We start from the raw sequence: 18,331 nt of genomic DNA, 5'->3' as shown, positions 1-18,331 counted from the left end.
AGTGCCTTAGGCACTACGCTACCAGAGCTCCTCATACAGTTTGCCTATTAGGGAAATGTTTCCACTTCACGTGCAGACAGCATCTTCATTTGAGAGTGAATTCCAATTTATCTTTGAATCTAAGTAACGTCCCATTATTAAATGATTGTGTTTTCAGCTTTTCAAAGAGCAGCATAACTCTGCTTGGAAGTTGCCAAGAACAGAAGTCACCTGAGAAGAGTAGAAGACCCCCAATAGTTGGTTTAATAAAGTGTTTAGACTTTGCTACGGATGAGGAAAACCTGTGCCCCTAACTATGCCAGGTGTGTTGGCAACCTGTACCTGCAGATCTCTCTGCCCCCAGGTGGCTGCATGGCTTCCAGCTCACCTCCTTCAGGTCCTTCTCAGATCTTAGTGAGGCCTTCCTTGATCTCTCCATGTACTATGGAAACACCCTGCACACCTGTGCATCCCTACTTTCCATCCAGGATTCATTTTCTCTAGAGTACTCATCTTCGAACACACTACATACAATTTTAGCTTGAAAAGAATGTAATTTGTGCCCATTTTAGTTCACTGCAGCATCCTCGGCCCCCATGGTAACAGGCACTTGGTAAGTACTTGTATGAAAGCAAGCATCAGATGGCATCTACGTGGAACATCCACCCAAATAGGTCCTCCCAGCTTGGCTACTGCTCATGCAGGCGAGAGCAGGAGACATGTCCAAAAAGAGGCAAAGGAGCAAGAGATCTGGTCAAAGTATGTGGACCGTTAAAGGTGACTTCTGAAAAATTCGACACAGGTGCATCGGAGACAGGTGCAAGGTGCAGATCTCAAAGCAATTCAAAGACCCATGCAGATCCAAAAACAGCGTTCAATTGGATTGTCTTTCCAAGAGCTGCAGTGGCGGCCACTGCTGATACCGGTCCAGAAAGGGGTACCCAAGACACAGCGGGTAGAAGCTAGAAATTTCTCTTTTCCCTGTAATACCTGGACTATTTGGAAGTGAAAAACAGAAGGAAGGAAGAGAAAGGAAAGGAAGCGCAGCAGGGAATGCATTCATTCATCAGGAACTAACCTCACATTCAGGACAAAACCAGTCCCCCTCTGGTTCCGATGTCAGTCTCAGACACTTAGCGTGATAAACCCGGGGACAGAGCTCACAGCAAAGGACTTGGCCTTCCCGGTGACAAACCCAGCAGTAGAAATCATTCCGTCCATCCTGTGGTACAACATCAACAGGGTCTGTGGTGAGTGGCTGCTTCATATAGTAAAACGGACCATGTCTTAGTTCTGACTGGAATGTAGGCAAGAAAGACAGGTTTGGTTTCAAAATAAATGTGCATTCTCAAAAGAAATTCGAACAAATACATCAATAACAACAAAAGAAAATTACAGCATTCACAAGTACAGCAAAAAGCCAAGCTAGCTTGGTAACTACTGAAGACAGAATGTGCAGGTCTTCACATATTAATAGTTTTTTTTTTCTTCTTCTATTTTAAGAGGCCACGGATGGACAGCTGGTATCTAAGAGTTACTAGGCAGCCCTAGCTGGAGTGCACAGTGGTTACAACCCAGGGCTCTGACATAAGACATCTCTGGGTTCAGATGTCAGCTCTACATTAACCAGCTGCATGCCCTTGGGCAAGTCTCTTGACCTCTCAGCTTCAGTTTTCTCATCTGTAAAACCGGGACATTAACACCTGACTTTGTGGGATAGTGGGTGGGATCAAATAGGATGATATCTCATATATATGCATTTAACACAACGCCGCCATTACCAATATTGCTAATATGGTCAAGAGGACAGTGGACAGTGTATGGAAGCCCAAATGCACGAAGCCAATAAAACTATGGCAGTTTTCCCTTGGAGGTGGCTGGAGATGGATTGATTGGATTTGAGTCACAAAAACACAACCATCTGATTTTTTGAGCCTACCCCGATACATCAGCACCATGAGCCATCAACGTGACTGACTGTGGGCGGTGCAGGTCCACCCTCGTCTTCACTGACGAGTCACAGGTCCTATTTAGAACTAACGCAGCAACGGAAAAATGAGATGGATAATTCAGGGAAGCCAGACCCCTTTCTGCCCCAAAATGTCAGGAGAAACATGTCCCTCACGATTTACTGTAGAATCCAGCAAAGTCACTCTCACATCGTGTAAAATTATTCAAAGGAAATTCACTCAAAAATGTCTTATCCAAAACTACTAGAAACTCCTGTGCAGGAAGGAAGGATGGCATACATAGTCCAGTGGCAAGTATGACAAAGATCTGGCAATGAGCTGTGCAACCTTGAGAAGCCATGCAACCCTCTCTGAGTCTTGGTTCCTTGGCAATAGGAAGAGGGAAATCAGTTTTAGCCACAACCACGGTACCTACCTGTGAATAAACCTCACTGTATGACAAGCTTCTTTTCTTTCCTTCAGTAAAATATTATGGATTTCTCCACAGATCTTGGATACTAGTTAGACACAGGGTATTTCTCGGCAATACTATAAATGGGGATCTTTGTCTACGAGCTTTTCGAAATGGTTACTATGGCTGTGTGGAAGAGCTGCTGGTTTCACTGATGCTACACATAAGCAGTTCTAATGATTTATTGATTGAAAATCCTACCAGTTCTGAATTACATCAGTTTTGTGTCTTCCTTTCTAACACTCACTTCACTTTGCTTCTCTCCTGTTTTCAATGGCTAGGACCTCCAGGGTAAGATGAAAGAGCTGCTATGACTGCAGGTCCCAATGTCTTGTTCCTGGCGTTTGGTATGACGTTTCCATGTTCTAAAACACCTGCTATTCCTACACTCCTTGATAAAGAGCCTCATTAGTGCCAATTTGGCAGATCTCTGTCACTCAATCTTCTAAGCCTTCTGCTCTAACTTTTACGAAATAAACAGCTAAGACTCCAAAGGGTAACCGTGTTCATTCTTTAGTTCAGTGATCTCCCTGGTTAAGGTCAACTTTTCAGGTAGAGCAGTCTATTTGGTTTTTATGGAATACCACCACCATTACGCTATTATTCACAAGTTACATTTGTACAAAGTCCTCAGATTTGCCAGCATTCTGTCACAAACACCATTTCCTCTTATCCTCACAACCACTCAGGTCCTCAGGACAGATACCTCTAGTCTTACTGAACAGATAGGAAAACCAGGTTAAAAAGACTTATCTGACCTCCAAGTTCAGAGGAAGGATTTGGGCAAGAACATGACCCTGGGGCTTCTCATACTCCCTCTCTTCCCTACACCTCACACAAGATGATGCCTGATGTAGACAAGATTCTGATGATCTGATGACCCCTCAGAGAACATTCTCTGCAGCTGAAAATCAATTCTGCTTAATGCAAAAAAGCTAGAGGAGGAAAGGTCTGAAAAATAGGAAGACTATTCCTTGGGCGTGGAAGGTAACAGCATCGAGAGCAGGGCTTCTCACCCTCAGCACTAGTGACATTTGGGGCTGGGTAATTCCTTGTTGTGCCCTGTAGGATGCTTTGCAACATCCTTGATCTTCACCCCGTAGATGCCAGTGGTTCCCTCTTTCTCTAAGCTGTGACAACCAGCAATGTCTCCAGACATTGCCAAATGTCCCTTGGGGGACAATACTGCCCCCTGGCTGAGGACCACTAGTGCAGAAGGTCTACTTCCTGCTTCCTTTGAGTTCCTCTGGGGAAGTTGAAAGGGGGAGCCTGGAGGAGGAGAAACTCCCACTGAAATATATAAACTGTGCCTATCGAGTAAGAAGAACTATTTCTAACCGAGTGAGGTCTTCCTAAATCCTATGGATTTTGCAAGACAGCAGTAAGCCTTATTTCCGGTCATTCCAATAACAGGAATATTCAAATCTAAATGGAACTCGAAGAGTCGAATATGACAGTTCATCTCCCTAACTGGCTACCCAAGTATTTTCTAATAGAAGCCAGGTATAGATACTTCTCCCCGATTCCTCCTCAGCCATCCAGCAACTGGCGGAGGATGCGTATTCCTGGAAGGACCATGGGGAGTGCCAGGCTATGCCATACTCTTTCCAAACTATCTCATCCCTCCCTCCATTAAGCAGCAGTTGTTGCAAAGGCGAGCTGCCTGGTTAATCTCCTTGTCAATCAGATATCTTCCTTATCTGCTGCCTGTAACTGAAAGTTTCCTGCTCCATAAAAATAATCTGATAAGAAATATGGGATATGGGGAAAAAAAAAAAAAAAGGAAAAGCAAATCATTCCAGGCAAAATGAGTTATGATTTTTGCTTCTCCACATGTATAAAGTTGTGGTACCACCCTGATAACAAGGCCAACAGGTTGCAACTTGTGTACTTATAGGATGATCACAGGGTATGAAAGCCAATTTTCTCCTTCCTCTGCTGCTTCCATGGCTTGACTTAACAAGGAAAGAGAGAACGCCAGTTCATTAACTTCTGATTTACCTCAGTCTACACCAGGAGTCAGCAAACATTTTCTATAAAGAGCCAGACAGTTGAGGCTTCGCAGGACAAAAGCAGCCACAGACAATACGTAAATGAATGGATATGGCTGTATGCCAAGAAAACGTAACTGACAAAAACAGGTCTGAGGCCAGAGTTCGCCAACCCTAGTCCACACACACTGGGAACTGCGTGTTCTGTCTGTGTGAGTACGGGACACACGTGCAGGAAGGGGGACAGGAAAGGCAGGCAGCACAAACTCCAATTCCGAAGGAGCACTGCTGGCGCAGTGCCTAGGCATCTGACTACTAACCAGAAGGCTGGCGGTTCAACCCCACCAGCCACTCCACGGAAGGAAGGCTGGGCAATCTACTTCCATAAAGATTTACCACCTCAGAAACCCAAAGGGGGTGCTATGAGTCAGAATCGACTAGATGGCAGTGAGTCTGGTTTGGTCTGGTTTAGGCAACATGAATGAGTGAAGGAAAATCATAGCCCTCCTTGCTCCAGCTCTCATCTCCTACATCTGATGGGAGCAGGGATCCTGAAAAATGTGTCTCCCACTTTAAGAAAACTGCCTACCCCTGGAGTATGTGCAATGGCAACTGGCTGTCAGCCTAGAAACAGACAAGACAGAGAGAGTAATGGGCCCTAGGGCCCACAGAGAGTCCATGACTATATTTAGGGGTCAGCCCCCACTTGGCTACAATCCCTGCTGTCACTTGACCTTTCCTAATACAATATCCCAACCCAACAAGGAACTTGGTAAAATGCCCAGTTTTTAAGACAATGCATAGACCCATAAAATAAGGTCTGTTGCTGTTGTTATGTGCCATCGAGTCGGCCCCGACTCATAGCGACCCCTCCTTGGGTTTCCGAGGCGGTATCACTACAGAAGTAGATTGCCCAACCTTCCTTCTGAGGAGTGGCTGGTGGGTTCAAACCGCCAGCCTTCTGGATAGCAGTCAAGTGCCTTAGCCAAGGTCTAGACCACCATGTATGACATGCACATGGGTGGGGTATGTATACAGTGAAACCCTTAAGAACCGGAAGCCTTGTTTGCCCGCCTTGCAAGTCTCCTGCCTGTGGCAAAGGTGTTTACCACCTTTCTATCACTCTCTGTTAAGAATCCTACCACATAAACACCCAGTGAATTTTCCTCTTCTGACAGGCCTTACACGAGTTCTGGCTTTTTCAGGTTTTACTGTACAGTGTTTTCTAGGCTGTAATCTTTACAGGAAGGAGCCCTGGTGGCCCAGGGCTTAAGCATTTGGCTGCCAACAAAAAGCTGGTTTAAACCCGCCAGCAGCTCAATGGGAGAAGTATGAGCCTAGCTGCTTCCGTAAAGATTGACAGCCTTAGAAACCCTATGGGGCAGTTCTACTGTGTCCTATAGGGGCGCTGTGAGTTGGAATCAACTCGACCACAACAGGTTTGGTCTTTTTTTAAAATCTTCACAGGAGCAGGTTACCAGGTCTTTCTCCTATGGAGCTGCTAGGTAGGTTCGAACCACCAACCTTTCAGTTAGCAGGCCACTGCTTAATTGTCACACCTCCAGGGCTCCTTATATATAGATAGATAGATAGATAGATAGATAGATAGATAGATAGATAGATAGGTAGAGCTATCCTGCATCAGAGAAGGTGAAGATGGGGCCCTTCATTTCTTGGCCATGTATGATCAAAAGACCCTAGAGCCACTTTGCACAAACCTTCTAACAGATTGTTTTTCAATCGTTTTATTAGACCAAAAAAAAAGTCTCCAAAAGAATTCTTTAAATTCAAATATCTTGAGAAGTAACCATCAGAGTGGTACTTTCCAGTAATGGCTGTAAGGGACTGTCCTGTCAACCACGGGGTGGTCACCAACCTGCCCTTCCTCCAGAATAACATCAGAACAACCCCACCCCCAGGCTTTGGGACACTCCCTGCCCCCAAAAAACATCCAGATGTTTTCAAACCCCTCCCTAAGGGGTGATATCATTGGGCCAAAGGGCTTAGAGAAATTAATTATAAACCTTAGAATACTCTTTTCTCTCAAAATAAAGAGTTTATATTAAAACTCCCTTAAACATATTGAATTCCCAGTATAAGAAAAACGGGGGAATTAGGGTACAAACTTAAAACTTAAGTAATCTTACCACTCAGTAATAAAAGGTCTCGACCTTAACCAAACATGGAAAAACATATTGTGTCGTTTGGTTTTATTTTAAACAAAGAGAGAGTGGCCTTCTTTTTAGAATATTAGACTTCAAAGAGAAAACAGAATAAAGAAAAAGAAGCAGAGAAGCTTGATACCTACCGAAAGTCAAGACAACTCCAATGCCTATAAGGAGGCAAGCAGGAGAGGGGAGTGGGGTAGATGTGAGACAAGAGGGAGGGGTGGGGAGTATAGCAAACTAGTAATTACATGCCCTGTGTTTCTAAAGGGTCAGGCTCTACTGAGCAGTAGCAATGGCTGGATTTTCTGAGTTTATAAGTGAGCTCAGAAATGTAGATTTTTATTTGCAATCTCTTGATCATTAAATGTTGAGAGATGAAAAGAAATTATGTTGGTCAAACATAGAGTTTATAGTCCTGTAATTGACTACTTTTCATTCTGTAATTTTATTTTTAAAAAAAAAAAGGTGCCCAGGAGAACAAAAGAAAATGGATTTGTTTCCCGTAAGGCAAAAAGATTCTGCATCGGAAAGATTGCCCCTACCACGCAAACAGTCAAATGCCAGAATGAATTACGGGGTCGAGAGTCAGGAATTTGTTCTCTTTATAGCTAAAGCAACTAAGAGTGTTACCTTTTTGCCAATGAAGGTCTCCTGACCATTCTGCCCAGGAGTTTTTATCAGAGAAACAAAATCTGCAACTAACCTAGCACTAACCTAACTAACCTAACTAACCTAACCCAGTTCAAGCTCCCTTATATGGGAGCCGAAGCTCAGGAAAGCAAATGACAAGGTCACACAGCGAGTTCCCCAGCTGCAGCAGAGGTAGGAAGAGCCAGGTCTCCAGGCAGCCCTGGAACTTTCCCTCCAGCACCACAGTTCTGTAAACGGTTCTATCCACTCTGAGGACGAAGGACCATTTGGGTGTACAGTCATACCCTGTAGTCCATTCTCCCGTGCTCTGCTACTTGCCACATTCTCAACGCTTTCTGTATGCATTCAGCAAGGTCTGCCTGAGCTCCCACCTGTGCCAAACTCTGGGGCTACAACAGCAAGTGGAAACCAGCCCCACTTTTCTGAGGCTGCTAGTCAAGAGGGGGACACAGACTTACAGACACATCATTATGGTCTCGAGGCTCAAGTGTTAGAGAAATGGAATGAGCACATGGGTGGGAAGGTCAGAGAAGAAAATGCCAGCCCCCAGGAACAGAGACCACACGAGCTCTTAAAGCACAGGGAGGGACGCAGGTGTACGAAAGTGTACACACCAGAGAGGCAGCAATCAAAGTAGACTACTTCCGCACAGTGGGGACACCCTTCATGACTTACTGGAAACTCTAGTAAGACACTGGTAGCCCAGGAAGCAGAATTACTGGCTAAGTTCAGGTTTGGACATTATCTGTGGCTCTTACTTTCTTAGCCTTCAACCATGACAGCTACGGATGGCTCCTGGGTGACAAAAAGCAGCTTGTCACTTTCAAGCTAAACAGGCAGATCTAAGTTCCAATGCAGCTTACTCACTCTGAGACCTTGAAGAGGCACAGTAACCTCTCTGAACGTCTGTGTCTTCATCTGTGAAATGGATGATGGTAAACCCTTCCTCACAGGGTTGTCATGAGCCTTAAGATAACACAGAAAAGGCGCTTACAACAGCACCAGACACACAGCAAGCACTGCCCTTAGTATCATGATCATCAACGCTATTTATATGTTTCTTTTCAAACTGTAACACCCCCAAATATGTCTTTATAATCCACCACCAGCTTCTTCTCCTACAAAGGGTTCCCAGCTCATGGGGACCCCATACTGTCCAACATGGTACCGGTACCAAGTTGCACACAGCTTCTAAAATTCAAATTAAACTTTAAAAAATACAGTTCCTTAGACACACTTGCCCATTTCAGTCGTTCAGTGGCCACTGTACTGAACCGTACACAGAATATTTCTGTACCTATGATTTAATTTATTATGTATGTAACTACCAGCCACTCCTCAGAAGGAAGACGGGGCAATCTACTTCCGTAGGGATACTGCCTCGGAAACCCAAGGAGGGGTCGCTATGAGTCGGGTCCGACTCAACAGCACAAAACAACAACAACAACATTTCACTTAGCACACAGCCTGGCTTGTTTTTTAATTTATTCTTACTAAAATCATTTTGTTCAGTTATCTTCACAGCAGCCTTGTGGAGTTAGCAGTGGGATTATCATCACCCTATTCCAATATGAGAGACAATTAGGCACAAAGAAGTTAACGTACCCACAGCCACAAAGAAGAACCGGTACTCTGCTACAGAATTTCGAGAATGAAAATGGATTAGCGCTCAGAAAGATACACCTCTCACAGTTCTGGCCATTTAACCATTGCTAGGTTTTCTCCTCGTGAAAGCAACGATCTTGCTTGATTCAACTTCAAATCCCCAGGGCCCACTCCAGTGCTCAACAACACACACAATGGATGGATGGGTGGGTGGATGCATGGGTGGATGGAGCCCTTGGAATCCCTGAAGAGGGGGACACAGCAGAGTCACCGGGGGGCGGGGGGGGACACTGTTCTTCAAACGCTGTGAAAATTGATCCTCATTTGTGGGGCTGGGGGTGGTGAATTCCACCCATATACCCACTAAAGTACCACTCTCTCTCTCTCTCTCTCATCTTTTTAATAAGAACATCTAGATTACACCAGAAAATTTTAAAGCTAGAAGGTTCCTCAGACAAGATCCAAGATGGTGAATAGATTCTCCATTATCTGCTTGGTTGGCCCGGGCTGCTGAGGGAGGTCTGTGCTCAATGAGAACAAAACCTAATCAATCACCAAAGTCTAGCTCAGGTGACGCTCGGGGAAGGCGGCTACCTCCTGCCCCGGAGCCGAAGCCCTCACTTTACAGATGAGAAAACCGAGACTGGGAGAGAACATGACTTGACCTCAGTCAGGCCATCACCTCCCAACAGAGCTCAGAATTCCTCCTACTGGTGTGGCTGGTGGGGGGGGGGGGGGGTATCTTCAGGCCACATGGGGAAACAGCGTCCTACAAGTGTGAAAAAAACAGTCCTCGGAAAATGCCCCAAACCCCTAAAGCCCATCATTCTCCACCTCATGTAGGTCAGCGACCTGTCCCCAAAACAGATCTGCAAACCGGCTGGAAATGTTTACATGGGCACAATTTGAGCTGCCCTTTTCTCTTATGCAAAAGACAACTGCACAAGGCAGCTACGTGACTGCCAGGGACACCAGCCCTTAGAAAAGCCTTAGGAGCTTTGGTGCCTATCACTACAGCCTCTGCCCCACCTGTGCGGACACCGCTCCCAGGGGGTTCCTTTACCTGCTCCTTATTGTTATTGTTCAGTAAGCCGGGTTTCTTTTTCTTTTTAATGGGGCTTGCTGACGTGTCCTGTGGCGAGTGGCCGTTGGAGGAATGTGGAGGACTGGGAAACTTTCTTTTCTGGGCTGCTCTCTCTGTAGAGCCAGGATCTGTAAGAGACACACAGGATCACATATTTTAAAGCAGTTGAGGAGGCCTGAGCCCTATGCGGTGTGGGAGGTGGGACACACAGCCCATTTTGGTCCCCAAACTCCCAATGCTGTTTTAGCATCCCTCTTCCTGGAATACACCTGCCTCTTCCACATCACCTGTCTCAGAGATCAGACAGGTAACATTTTTACAGAACTGTAATTAGTTGCCAAAATGTAAACATTGGGAGACTTCACATAGCAACCTGTATTTCCAGCTTTGAAAAAAAAAAAACAATCCAGGTCTGCATACCCTCGTGGCACCCGTACAGCTGAGTAATTGCCACCTAATTTTTGATCAGAACATGCTCTCCACTCTGCCACAATCCTCGCCCTCTTCTATTGCCCTGACAATGAGGCCATGCCGCAGCTACCATGAGCTGTTACATAGTTACCAGTATTTTTCTTATCCCAAAGAAGTATCTTTCTGTCCATATCTGATGGCAAAAGAAAGTCATGAAAAAGACAGACAAGACAGATTTCAAGAAATGAAGGCAAATACACTTCTCTGTGGATGAAAATATTATTTATTCATGGTTTATAGGCTAACAAAGGATAACGAAAAAAATACATCCGACCCGCCTGAAAGTCACCACCAGCACACATTGTGTTTGAGACTGGTTGTGCTGAGAGGTCAACACAAATTACATTCTCACTAATTTGCACCTGACAGTGCTCAACCCATCTGTCATCCTCCCCCTCTTAGTGTTCACTCACCACCCAGCATCTCATTCAAACACACAGACTCCCCCAACCATCCAATCTTCACCTGCAAGGACATGAATCCAGTCCATGCCAGATGGTGACTTTGTTATCTTAGGGGAGAATCATATAATGACACAGCTTGGTGCACTTTACATTCTGAGAAATAAAGGCTGCAGTTCTCAGAAAAGGGGAGAACTATGCCAGGAGTACCAAAGATGGCGGGATGGGGTGTGAAATCCAGAAAGCTGACTATATCCACAGATGGCCTGATGAAGTTCTTCCTCCAATTTACATTAAAGTCAAGCCCCTGCATGCTGGCTGTGACGGGCATTCCAGTCCTTCGTGTCTGAAGAGGACTCGGTGACGGACTAACGGGGTTCCATATCACAGGCCTCCTGACCGAAAATGAACGGCTTGTCACTGAGTTGACTCTGACTCATGGTGACCTCTAGGCGCTACAGACTAGAACCACTCCAGAAGGTTTTCTTAGTGGTGATCTTTACAGAAGTAGACCTCCAAGCCTTTCTTCCACACCACCAGGGCTGTGCTGCAACTTTTAGGCTAGAAATCCAGCACAAGCCATATGCACCAGTAGCGTAGTGCCTAAGGCACTTGACCGCTAACCAGAAGGCTGGCGGTTCAAACCCACCAGCCACTCCTCGGAAGGAAGGTTGGGCAATCTACTTCCGTAGTGATACCGCCTTGGAAACCCAAGGACAGGTCACTATGAGTCGGGGCCGACTCGACAGCACATAACGACAACAAGGAAGCCTAAGGGGCCTCCTTCCTAGGAGTTTACTTTTGGTTGAAAAGGGAAGCATCTCCCAGCAGACTCTCTAAGGAAGACAATGAACTGCTTGCTTTCCACAAAAATCACTGCTTCATCACCACTCCACACAATGGAACTCTCCAGACTCACCAGGCAGGCTTCAGAAAAACCCTGAATTAATTCTCAGAGTTCTATGTGAAGACATTGGTGCCCTAGTGGCACAAGAGTTAACTGAAAAGTTGGCAGTTCAAACCCACCAGCCACTCCATGGTGGGAAAGCCTTGGAGATCTGCTCCCATAAAGATCGGAGCCTTGGGGTCCCTATGAGTCTGAATTGACTTGCCAGCAGTTAACACGCTGAGACACAGTCCAGGCGAAGAAATTAAATGCTAACCATAGGCATCGTGAGGGTGACAGACCCCCAGAGTTCCAGAGATGAGCCTGCAGACATCAAAATGGAGGCCCAGAGGGCTCAGATGGTGGACCCAAAGGCACACAGCAGCTAGTTAGTGAGAAAACTAAGATTGGGCCTGAGATTGGTGCACTCACCCCACTCCACCATCATATATATACACTCTCATTTTCTCCATACAATGTGTGACCCAACAATCTCCTTCTAGAAACACATTCTACAGGCACAGTTATAGGGAAGCAGAGCTGTGCAAAGATACTCAACTGTAGCACTGTGTGTGGTACCCAGGCCTGGAAACCATTTATCAGTTTCCCGTTGGGCCCACTCCACCTCATGGCAATCCCATGTGCATCAGAGTAGAATTATGCTTGGCTCCACAGGGTTTTCAATGGCCGGATTTTCAGAATTGGATCACCAGGCCTTTCCAAGGAACCTTGGGTCGACTTGAACCTCTAAGCTGTCAGTTAGCATCCAAGTAAGTTAACCTTTGCACCACCCAGGAACTTTAGAAACAACTTATAAAGGTCAACAATACAGGACTGGTCTGGTGTTCTGACATCTCAACTAATGATGGGATTTTCTATAGCCATTAGGAATAATGAGACACCTCTATACAAACTGATACATAACCATCTCCAACCTACTACATCAAGCTAGCAAAGCAATCCTGTCTAGTACCACTAATGGACCCTATGCATACAAAAATGTCTGCCTAAGTCTACCATACTCCCAAAGAACACAGCAGTATGCTATGACTCTAAAACGGGGAACAGCGGTCCCCTCTGGGAAGGAGAACCTATGAGGAGTGAGGACAGAGAGTTTCTGCTTCCCTGTGTACCCTGGTGTACTGCATTTATCATGTGCCCGGAGCAGTTTATCAAAATAAAGAAAATTAAAAATGAAATACTTAGGTTTCAATTTCACATTTTAAAAAACAGTGGGTGCAAACCAAAACTGGTAATGAGGGCATAGGAGTGGTTGATTCAGGATAAAAAATGACGCCAGATGGACGAAGTCGGGGCGAATCACCTTGGGCTTGTGGCCCACACACAGTAAAGGGTTTGAGTTTTGTTCTACATGGATCTGATAAACCTCAAATAAAAGTCTGTGAAGTGTCAGAGTGCAGGTGTTTAAGTGTTTTGTGGCCTAAAAGGGCATGTCTTAGAAGAAACAGCATCCCCGTCAGGGCAAAAACTGGAAACAACCTAGCGGGGTTTTGGTTCTGTAAGTTTTGTTTTGTCTGTGGGTAGATTTTGAGAGGAGAAAGCACGTGAGCCAAGACACATCAGTGGGAAAGCTGGGGGCAGGTTCAGGGAAAAGCAGGTCGTGTGTTTCCGTGTTTCTCAACACAGCACAGCTGGATTCTAGAAGGATCAGCTCTTCCCCTTGTAAAGAGGACCTTGGTCCCCTCCCACTAGACGCCACTGCTGCTATTAGCTGTTGTCATCTTCAAACCGCCTGACTCTCGGCAACGGAACAGAACGCTGACCCAGTCCTGCACCATTCCACATAACCAGTTGCAGATCAGACCCAGATAGCCTTTCATTGGCTAATTTTTCAGAAGCCTATCTTAGGAGCTCTGGTGGCACAGTCGTTAAAGCATTCAGCTGCTGTCCACGAGAGAAAGATGAGGTAGCCTGCTGTCCTAAAGATTTATAACCTTCGAAACCCTATAGGGCTGTTCTACTCTGTCCTATAGGGTCACTGAGTCAGAATGGACTCAATGGCAGTGGGTTTAAGTCTATCTTAGTCTGGAAGATGCACTGAAACCTGCTCAGCCCCAAAGCCACACCCAAGCCTTCACCAACAGATGGGCAGCGGCTGAGCCCGAGGTCCATGGGCTGACAATCGAACCCGCGTCTCCTGCATAAAGGCAAGGCTTCTACCACTGAACCACAACAAAAGGCATCCCCACAAATTTCCCAAACACGCTCAGAGGAGGGGCACCACCTTCCTGCAGAACCACTGAGCTGGAACATGGAGCACGGGGTTACCAGCACAGCCAACACTTGGAGGTAGAAAGGGAAGTCAGCAACACCACCTTAGGCACCATGCTCTCCACCTGTGGCTGAGATGCCCTGGGGAGGGGGCCCCACAAAGTGTGGTACTTGGAGCAGCTTCACTGGGGAATTTGCTGCTGGGTTCTATCGAGTCAATCTGGACTCAAGGTGACCCCACGTGACAGAGCGGAACTGCGCTGTAGGATTTTCTGGGCAGTAATCTTAACAGGGGAAGCTCTGGTAGCATAGTGCCTAAGGCATTTGACTGCTAACCAGAAGGCTGGCGGTTCAAACCCACCAGCCACTCCTCAGAAGGAAGGTTGGGCAATCTACCTCTGTAGTGATACTGCCTCAGAAAGCCAAGGAGGGGTCACTATGAGTCGGGTCCGTCTCGATGGCACATAACAACAACAAAAATCTTAACAGGAGCAGACGGTCAGGTCTTTCTCCGGTAGAGCCACTGAGTGGGTCTGAACCACCAACCTTTCAGTTAGCAGCCAAGCACCTAACCAATGTACCACCAGGGCTCCTCTAAGGCCCCACGCTAGAATCCAGCAATTTGTTTCAAGAAGCCCTTCTGCGGTAGTCACAGGGACGGAAGGAAAGGAGAGTTTGTTATGGTCAGGGATGGTAATCGGGGCGTGAAATCAAATGCACACGAACTGCTGAATGTGAAACAAATTTGCACCCGAAACACAATAAAATTTAAAATAAAAAAAGAAGCAGCAGCAGCCCTTCTGGAATTTCAGTGTGAGATCCACTGCTCTGGAGTGTAGGCCTAAAGGGCGGGGTCCACACTGGTCAGTCTACCTCCTCGACTTGCCTTCACCACTAGGTGTGGGGCTGGTTGGCTTCTCAAGAGCCGTGAGCCAAGCAAGGAGGCAAGGCTGGAGAATGAGGACAGAAGCTAAATAGGAAACAACCCCAGGGAAGCCTCCCTCCTTCACCGGGCAAAGGGGGCCGGGGGGCTGAAGAATGCACCAGACCAGAAGGTCTCACCTGGAGTCCGTGGAAGTGCTTCTAAGGCCCCTGTACCAGACAGACCAATCCTGCAGGAAGAGGGGTCACAGCCTAACTCACCTTCTCAAGGTGTCCTCCGCTCTAAAGGTAAAAACCGACAGGGCTGAAGGACGCTTCTCAACTTTAAAATACTTTAATTCTATGCCAAGGGGGGAAAACAATCACCAGAAATGACTGCAATCAATCATAAGCTCTATAGAGCTAGGAAGGGAGTTTTGCCCAAGCACACCAGGAAACAAAGGGGGAAACCAAGGTCCTGCTCAGTAAGAAAAGGGGACCGACCCAAGGTGGCACACACCTCAAAGGACTCCCAGCCTTCTAGCTCAGCAAAACATTAAGAAAAAAAAAAAGTGTTTCCCTGTTACAAACGCACCAATTCCCCCTGGAGTTAATGAGAGTTCAGCAGCTATTTCCCAGGGATGGAAATTTAATAGGTTGCAAACAAGAGACACATCTGTCAACAGGAGAGGCTTTCCACGAAGGTTCTTAGGGAGGAAAATTGGGAAACGCCTGCTGGATTTCGTGTCCCTTGGAGGTTTGAGACAGCAGGTCAGCATTTTGACTTAAAAGCCTACCCATGCTCCAGTGGGTGGGGTCAGTCTCTGGTGATGACAGGAAGGTGGATTTTTTGCTGGGGCCATGTTAGCGAAGCCGACCTTAGGCTCTTTTCCAGAAAGCTGAGTCAGAGGGTTTTATTTCCACCACCGCCACCACCACCTTCTTCTTTAATGATTTAATTCTGACGAGGATCTATTGCTAAACTTATTTCAACTACAAACTTGGAATGGTGACAGGCAGCCAGCGCACACTGAATCACCAGGGAGATGGTTTACCCTTGATCCAAAAAGGCCTTTCTGCTGGTTTCTCAAGAGCAGAAGGGCAGCAACCGACTGCCCGCCCCGGTAGGAGAAGGCCAGTTTAGAAGGAGTTAACGTGGGCGTGAGAGGAGAGCCGCTGCAGGGAGAGGGCAGAGCAATGACTCAGGAAAACAGCTTGGCACCGAGCGTGGGCGAGCGTGGGCCGGCAGCCGCTTCCCCTCCTTGCGCCATTTCACTGAATTCTTAATAATATGGCAACGACGACTGGGCACGAGGAACCGAGTGGGCGAGGAGATTGCTCACAACCCCGCATTTTGCTGAGGAGGTGTGAGCCGCTAGCAATAATCCCACTCAGCACGCCCTCTACGGACTCTGACTTCAGAGACGCCTTCCTTCAAATGAACTTGGCCTCTCAGCCAGTGGCGTCACCAGGGTTGGTGTCACCCAGGGCAGTAACTCATGTCACACACCACCCCCCATACCAGACCATACAGAATCCTCAGTAATGTTATCCATTTTCATCACAGAAAGACGTGATAACTACAATTGTGAATTGCGTAAATGTAACATTTGTTAGATGATATGAACACTAACAACAAAATCGTCTTATAAAATCTTTACACACTGAATTACAGTATTAGTAACTGAGCAGAAGCCCTTTTTTCTTTTCTTTTTTCTCTTTCTTTTCCTTCAATTACTACTTCATTCTCAAAGTTACTGATACGGGTTCACAATACTAATGACCACACTATTATAGCTAAAACACCAGAAAATTTAACAAAATCAATGACTATAAAAACACTTGGCAACAATAAAACCAATGACGTGCGTTTGCAGTGGGTGTATGTGATTTGAAGGGTCCTTGTAACTGGGTAATAATGAATGACAGCTGTGACCCTAGAGGATCAGAAGGTTCAAAAAGTAAATCTGCCTAGAGTTTGAGCTTTGTAGGGATATTGATACATGTAAGCTGGGCTTTTTTTAAAAAAAAAGAAAAAGAGAAGTTTTTGTTGTTATAACTAACTACAAGGGTATTTTTAGTAAAAATTTCTGTTGAAATGCACAAAAATTTTAGAGACAGTCTGGGGTCACCCAGTGCAGTCCGTACACCCAACACCACCCTAGTGACACCAATGCTCTTACCTTTCCTGGACCACAGGTATTAACAACGAAGAATTTCTTTTACTATCTACAAGGTGCTAGGCAGTTTTCCAAAATGCTTTACAAGTATTTCTCTCCAATTCGCTTGTCCAAAACCACACACCTACTAAGTGGCGGGGCTGGGATTTGAACCACACACCTACTAAGTGGCGGTATGACCCAAAGTCTATGGGTGGCACAAACATTTGGCACTCGAGTAACCTAAAGGTTGGTGGTTCAAACCTACCATGGAAAGAAAGGCTTCATGATCTGCTTCCCAAAAGATAACAGCCAACAAAACCCCATGAACAGTTCTACACTGTAACACGGGGGCTCACATTGAGACCAAAACGACTCATCAGCAACAGGTTTGCTTTGGTTTCTGGTCCGACCCAGAGGCCTAAACCCACCCTCATGACATCCAGGGCCTCACGTCAGGAAGAGCGTTTTCCTCAGCCCAGTAGATTGTGCGCTAATTGACAGCCTGTGTGTTAACACTACATTCTCATTTTGCCTTTTTCACCCAACTGTACATGGAGGTAATGGGGACGGGGAACTCCAACGAGGAGCTTCAGAGACTGGAAGAAGGCAGAAAATGGTATATGTATCACCTGCTGATGACATCATTCTGTCAAAGGCAGTCAAACTGGCACTAGAACCTGCCAACACCACACAGTAGGCCCGGGTCATCCTCAGCCCTCTCCCCCTCTTCCCCATCTCATCTAGGCCGCCTCAGACAGGCCTCCCCACGCTCCCACCCCACCCCCCCACATCCGGAGCCTGAGTCACAGCACTCCTGTCCTCCAGGGTCTAGGAAACAACACACCATTACAGGGAATTGTCTGCTCCCTCCAGGGAAAGGGCCTCAGCTGAGAGGCCAGGGGCTTCCCCCTGAGGGCCACCCCTGTGATGTTTTTGTGGGTGTTAAGTTTCCTTAATGACGATAGCAAGGAAAGAGAAATTTAGCTAACAGGAGATGAGGCGGGCATCTTAGGGCACAGAAGTAGGGTCACCATTGGTCCAGTCTGCCAGGGACTAAGGGAGCTCCTAGACAGTCCTAAGCAAACCAGGATGAGCTGGTCACCCTACACAGATGGCAGAGGTGAATACTCTGCTGGACCAAGTTGAAGATGACAGAGACAGATGGTACCCAGTGGTCAGGAACTGGATTCTGGCATTGAGCTACTGAACTGAGTTCTGCTGCTTCCCTTGCAGTGACCTTAAGGAAGGCAGTTCACGGCTCTGTGCCTCAGTTCTTCTACAAGACGGAGATAATGGTAACTCGTGGGGTGTCTGAGGATTCAAGGAGTTAATTCCTGTAAAGCTCTCAGGACACTGCATGGCAAAGAGTAGGTGTTGTTGTTATGTGCCTCGAGTCGAACCCAACTTGTAGCAACCCCT

General features: G+C 46.5%; 1 protein-coding gene across 1 annotated transcript in view; it reads right to left on the bottom strand.

The window, feature by feature from the left end:
• The window catches only part of ZMYND8 (zinc finger MYND-type containing 8), a 135,730-nt gene that overhangs the window by 85,102 nt on the left and 32,297 nt on the right, over positions 1 to 18,331 (bottom strand). The window contains exons 3-4 of the mRNA XM_007938335.2: positions 9,879 to 10,027; positions 1,058 to 1,276 (exon numbers count right to left, since the gene is read on the bottom strand). Coding sequence (XP_007936526.1) covers positions 1,058 to 1,276; positions 9,879 to 10,027 — 368 coding nt within the window. The remainder of the gene's footprint in view (positions 1 to 1,057; positions 1,277 to 9,878; positions 10,028 to 18,331) is intronic.

Source organism: Orycteropus afer, unplaced genomic scaffold, assembly GCF_000298275.1.
Source record: "Orycteropus afer afer isolate SDZICR_OR568_19922 unplaced genomic scaffold, OryAfe1.0 scaffold00049, whole genome shotgun sequence".
NCBI classification, from domain to species: domain Eukaryota; kingdom Metazoa; phylum Chordata; class Mammalia; order Tubulidentata; family Orycteropodidae; genus Orycteropus; species Orycteropus afer.
This window is presented reverse-complemented; position numbering and strand designations above follow the sequence as displayed.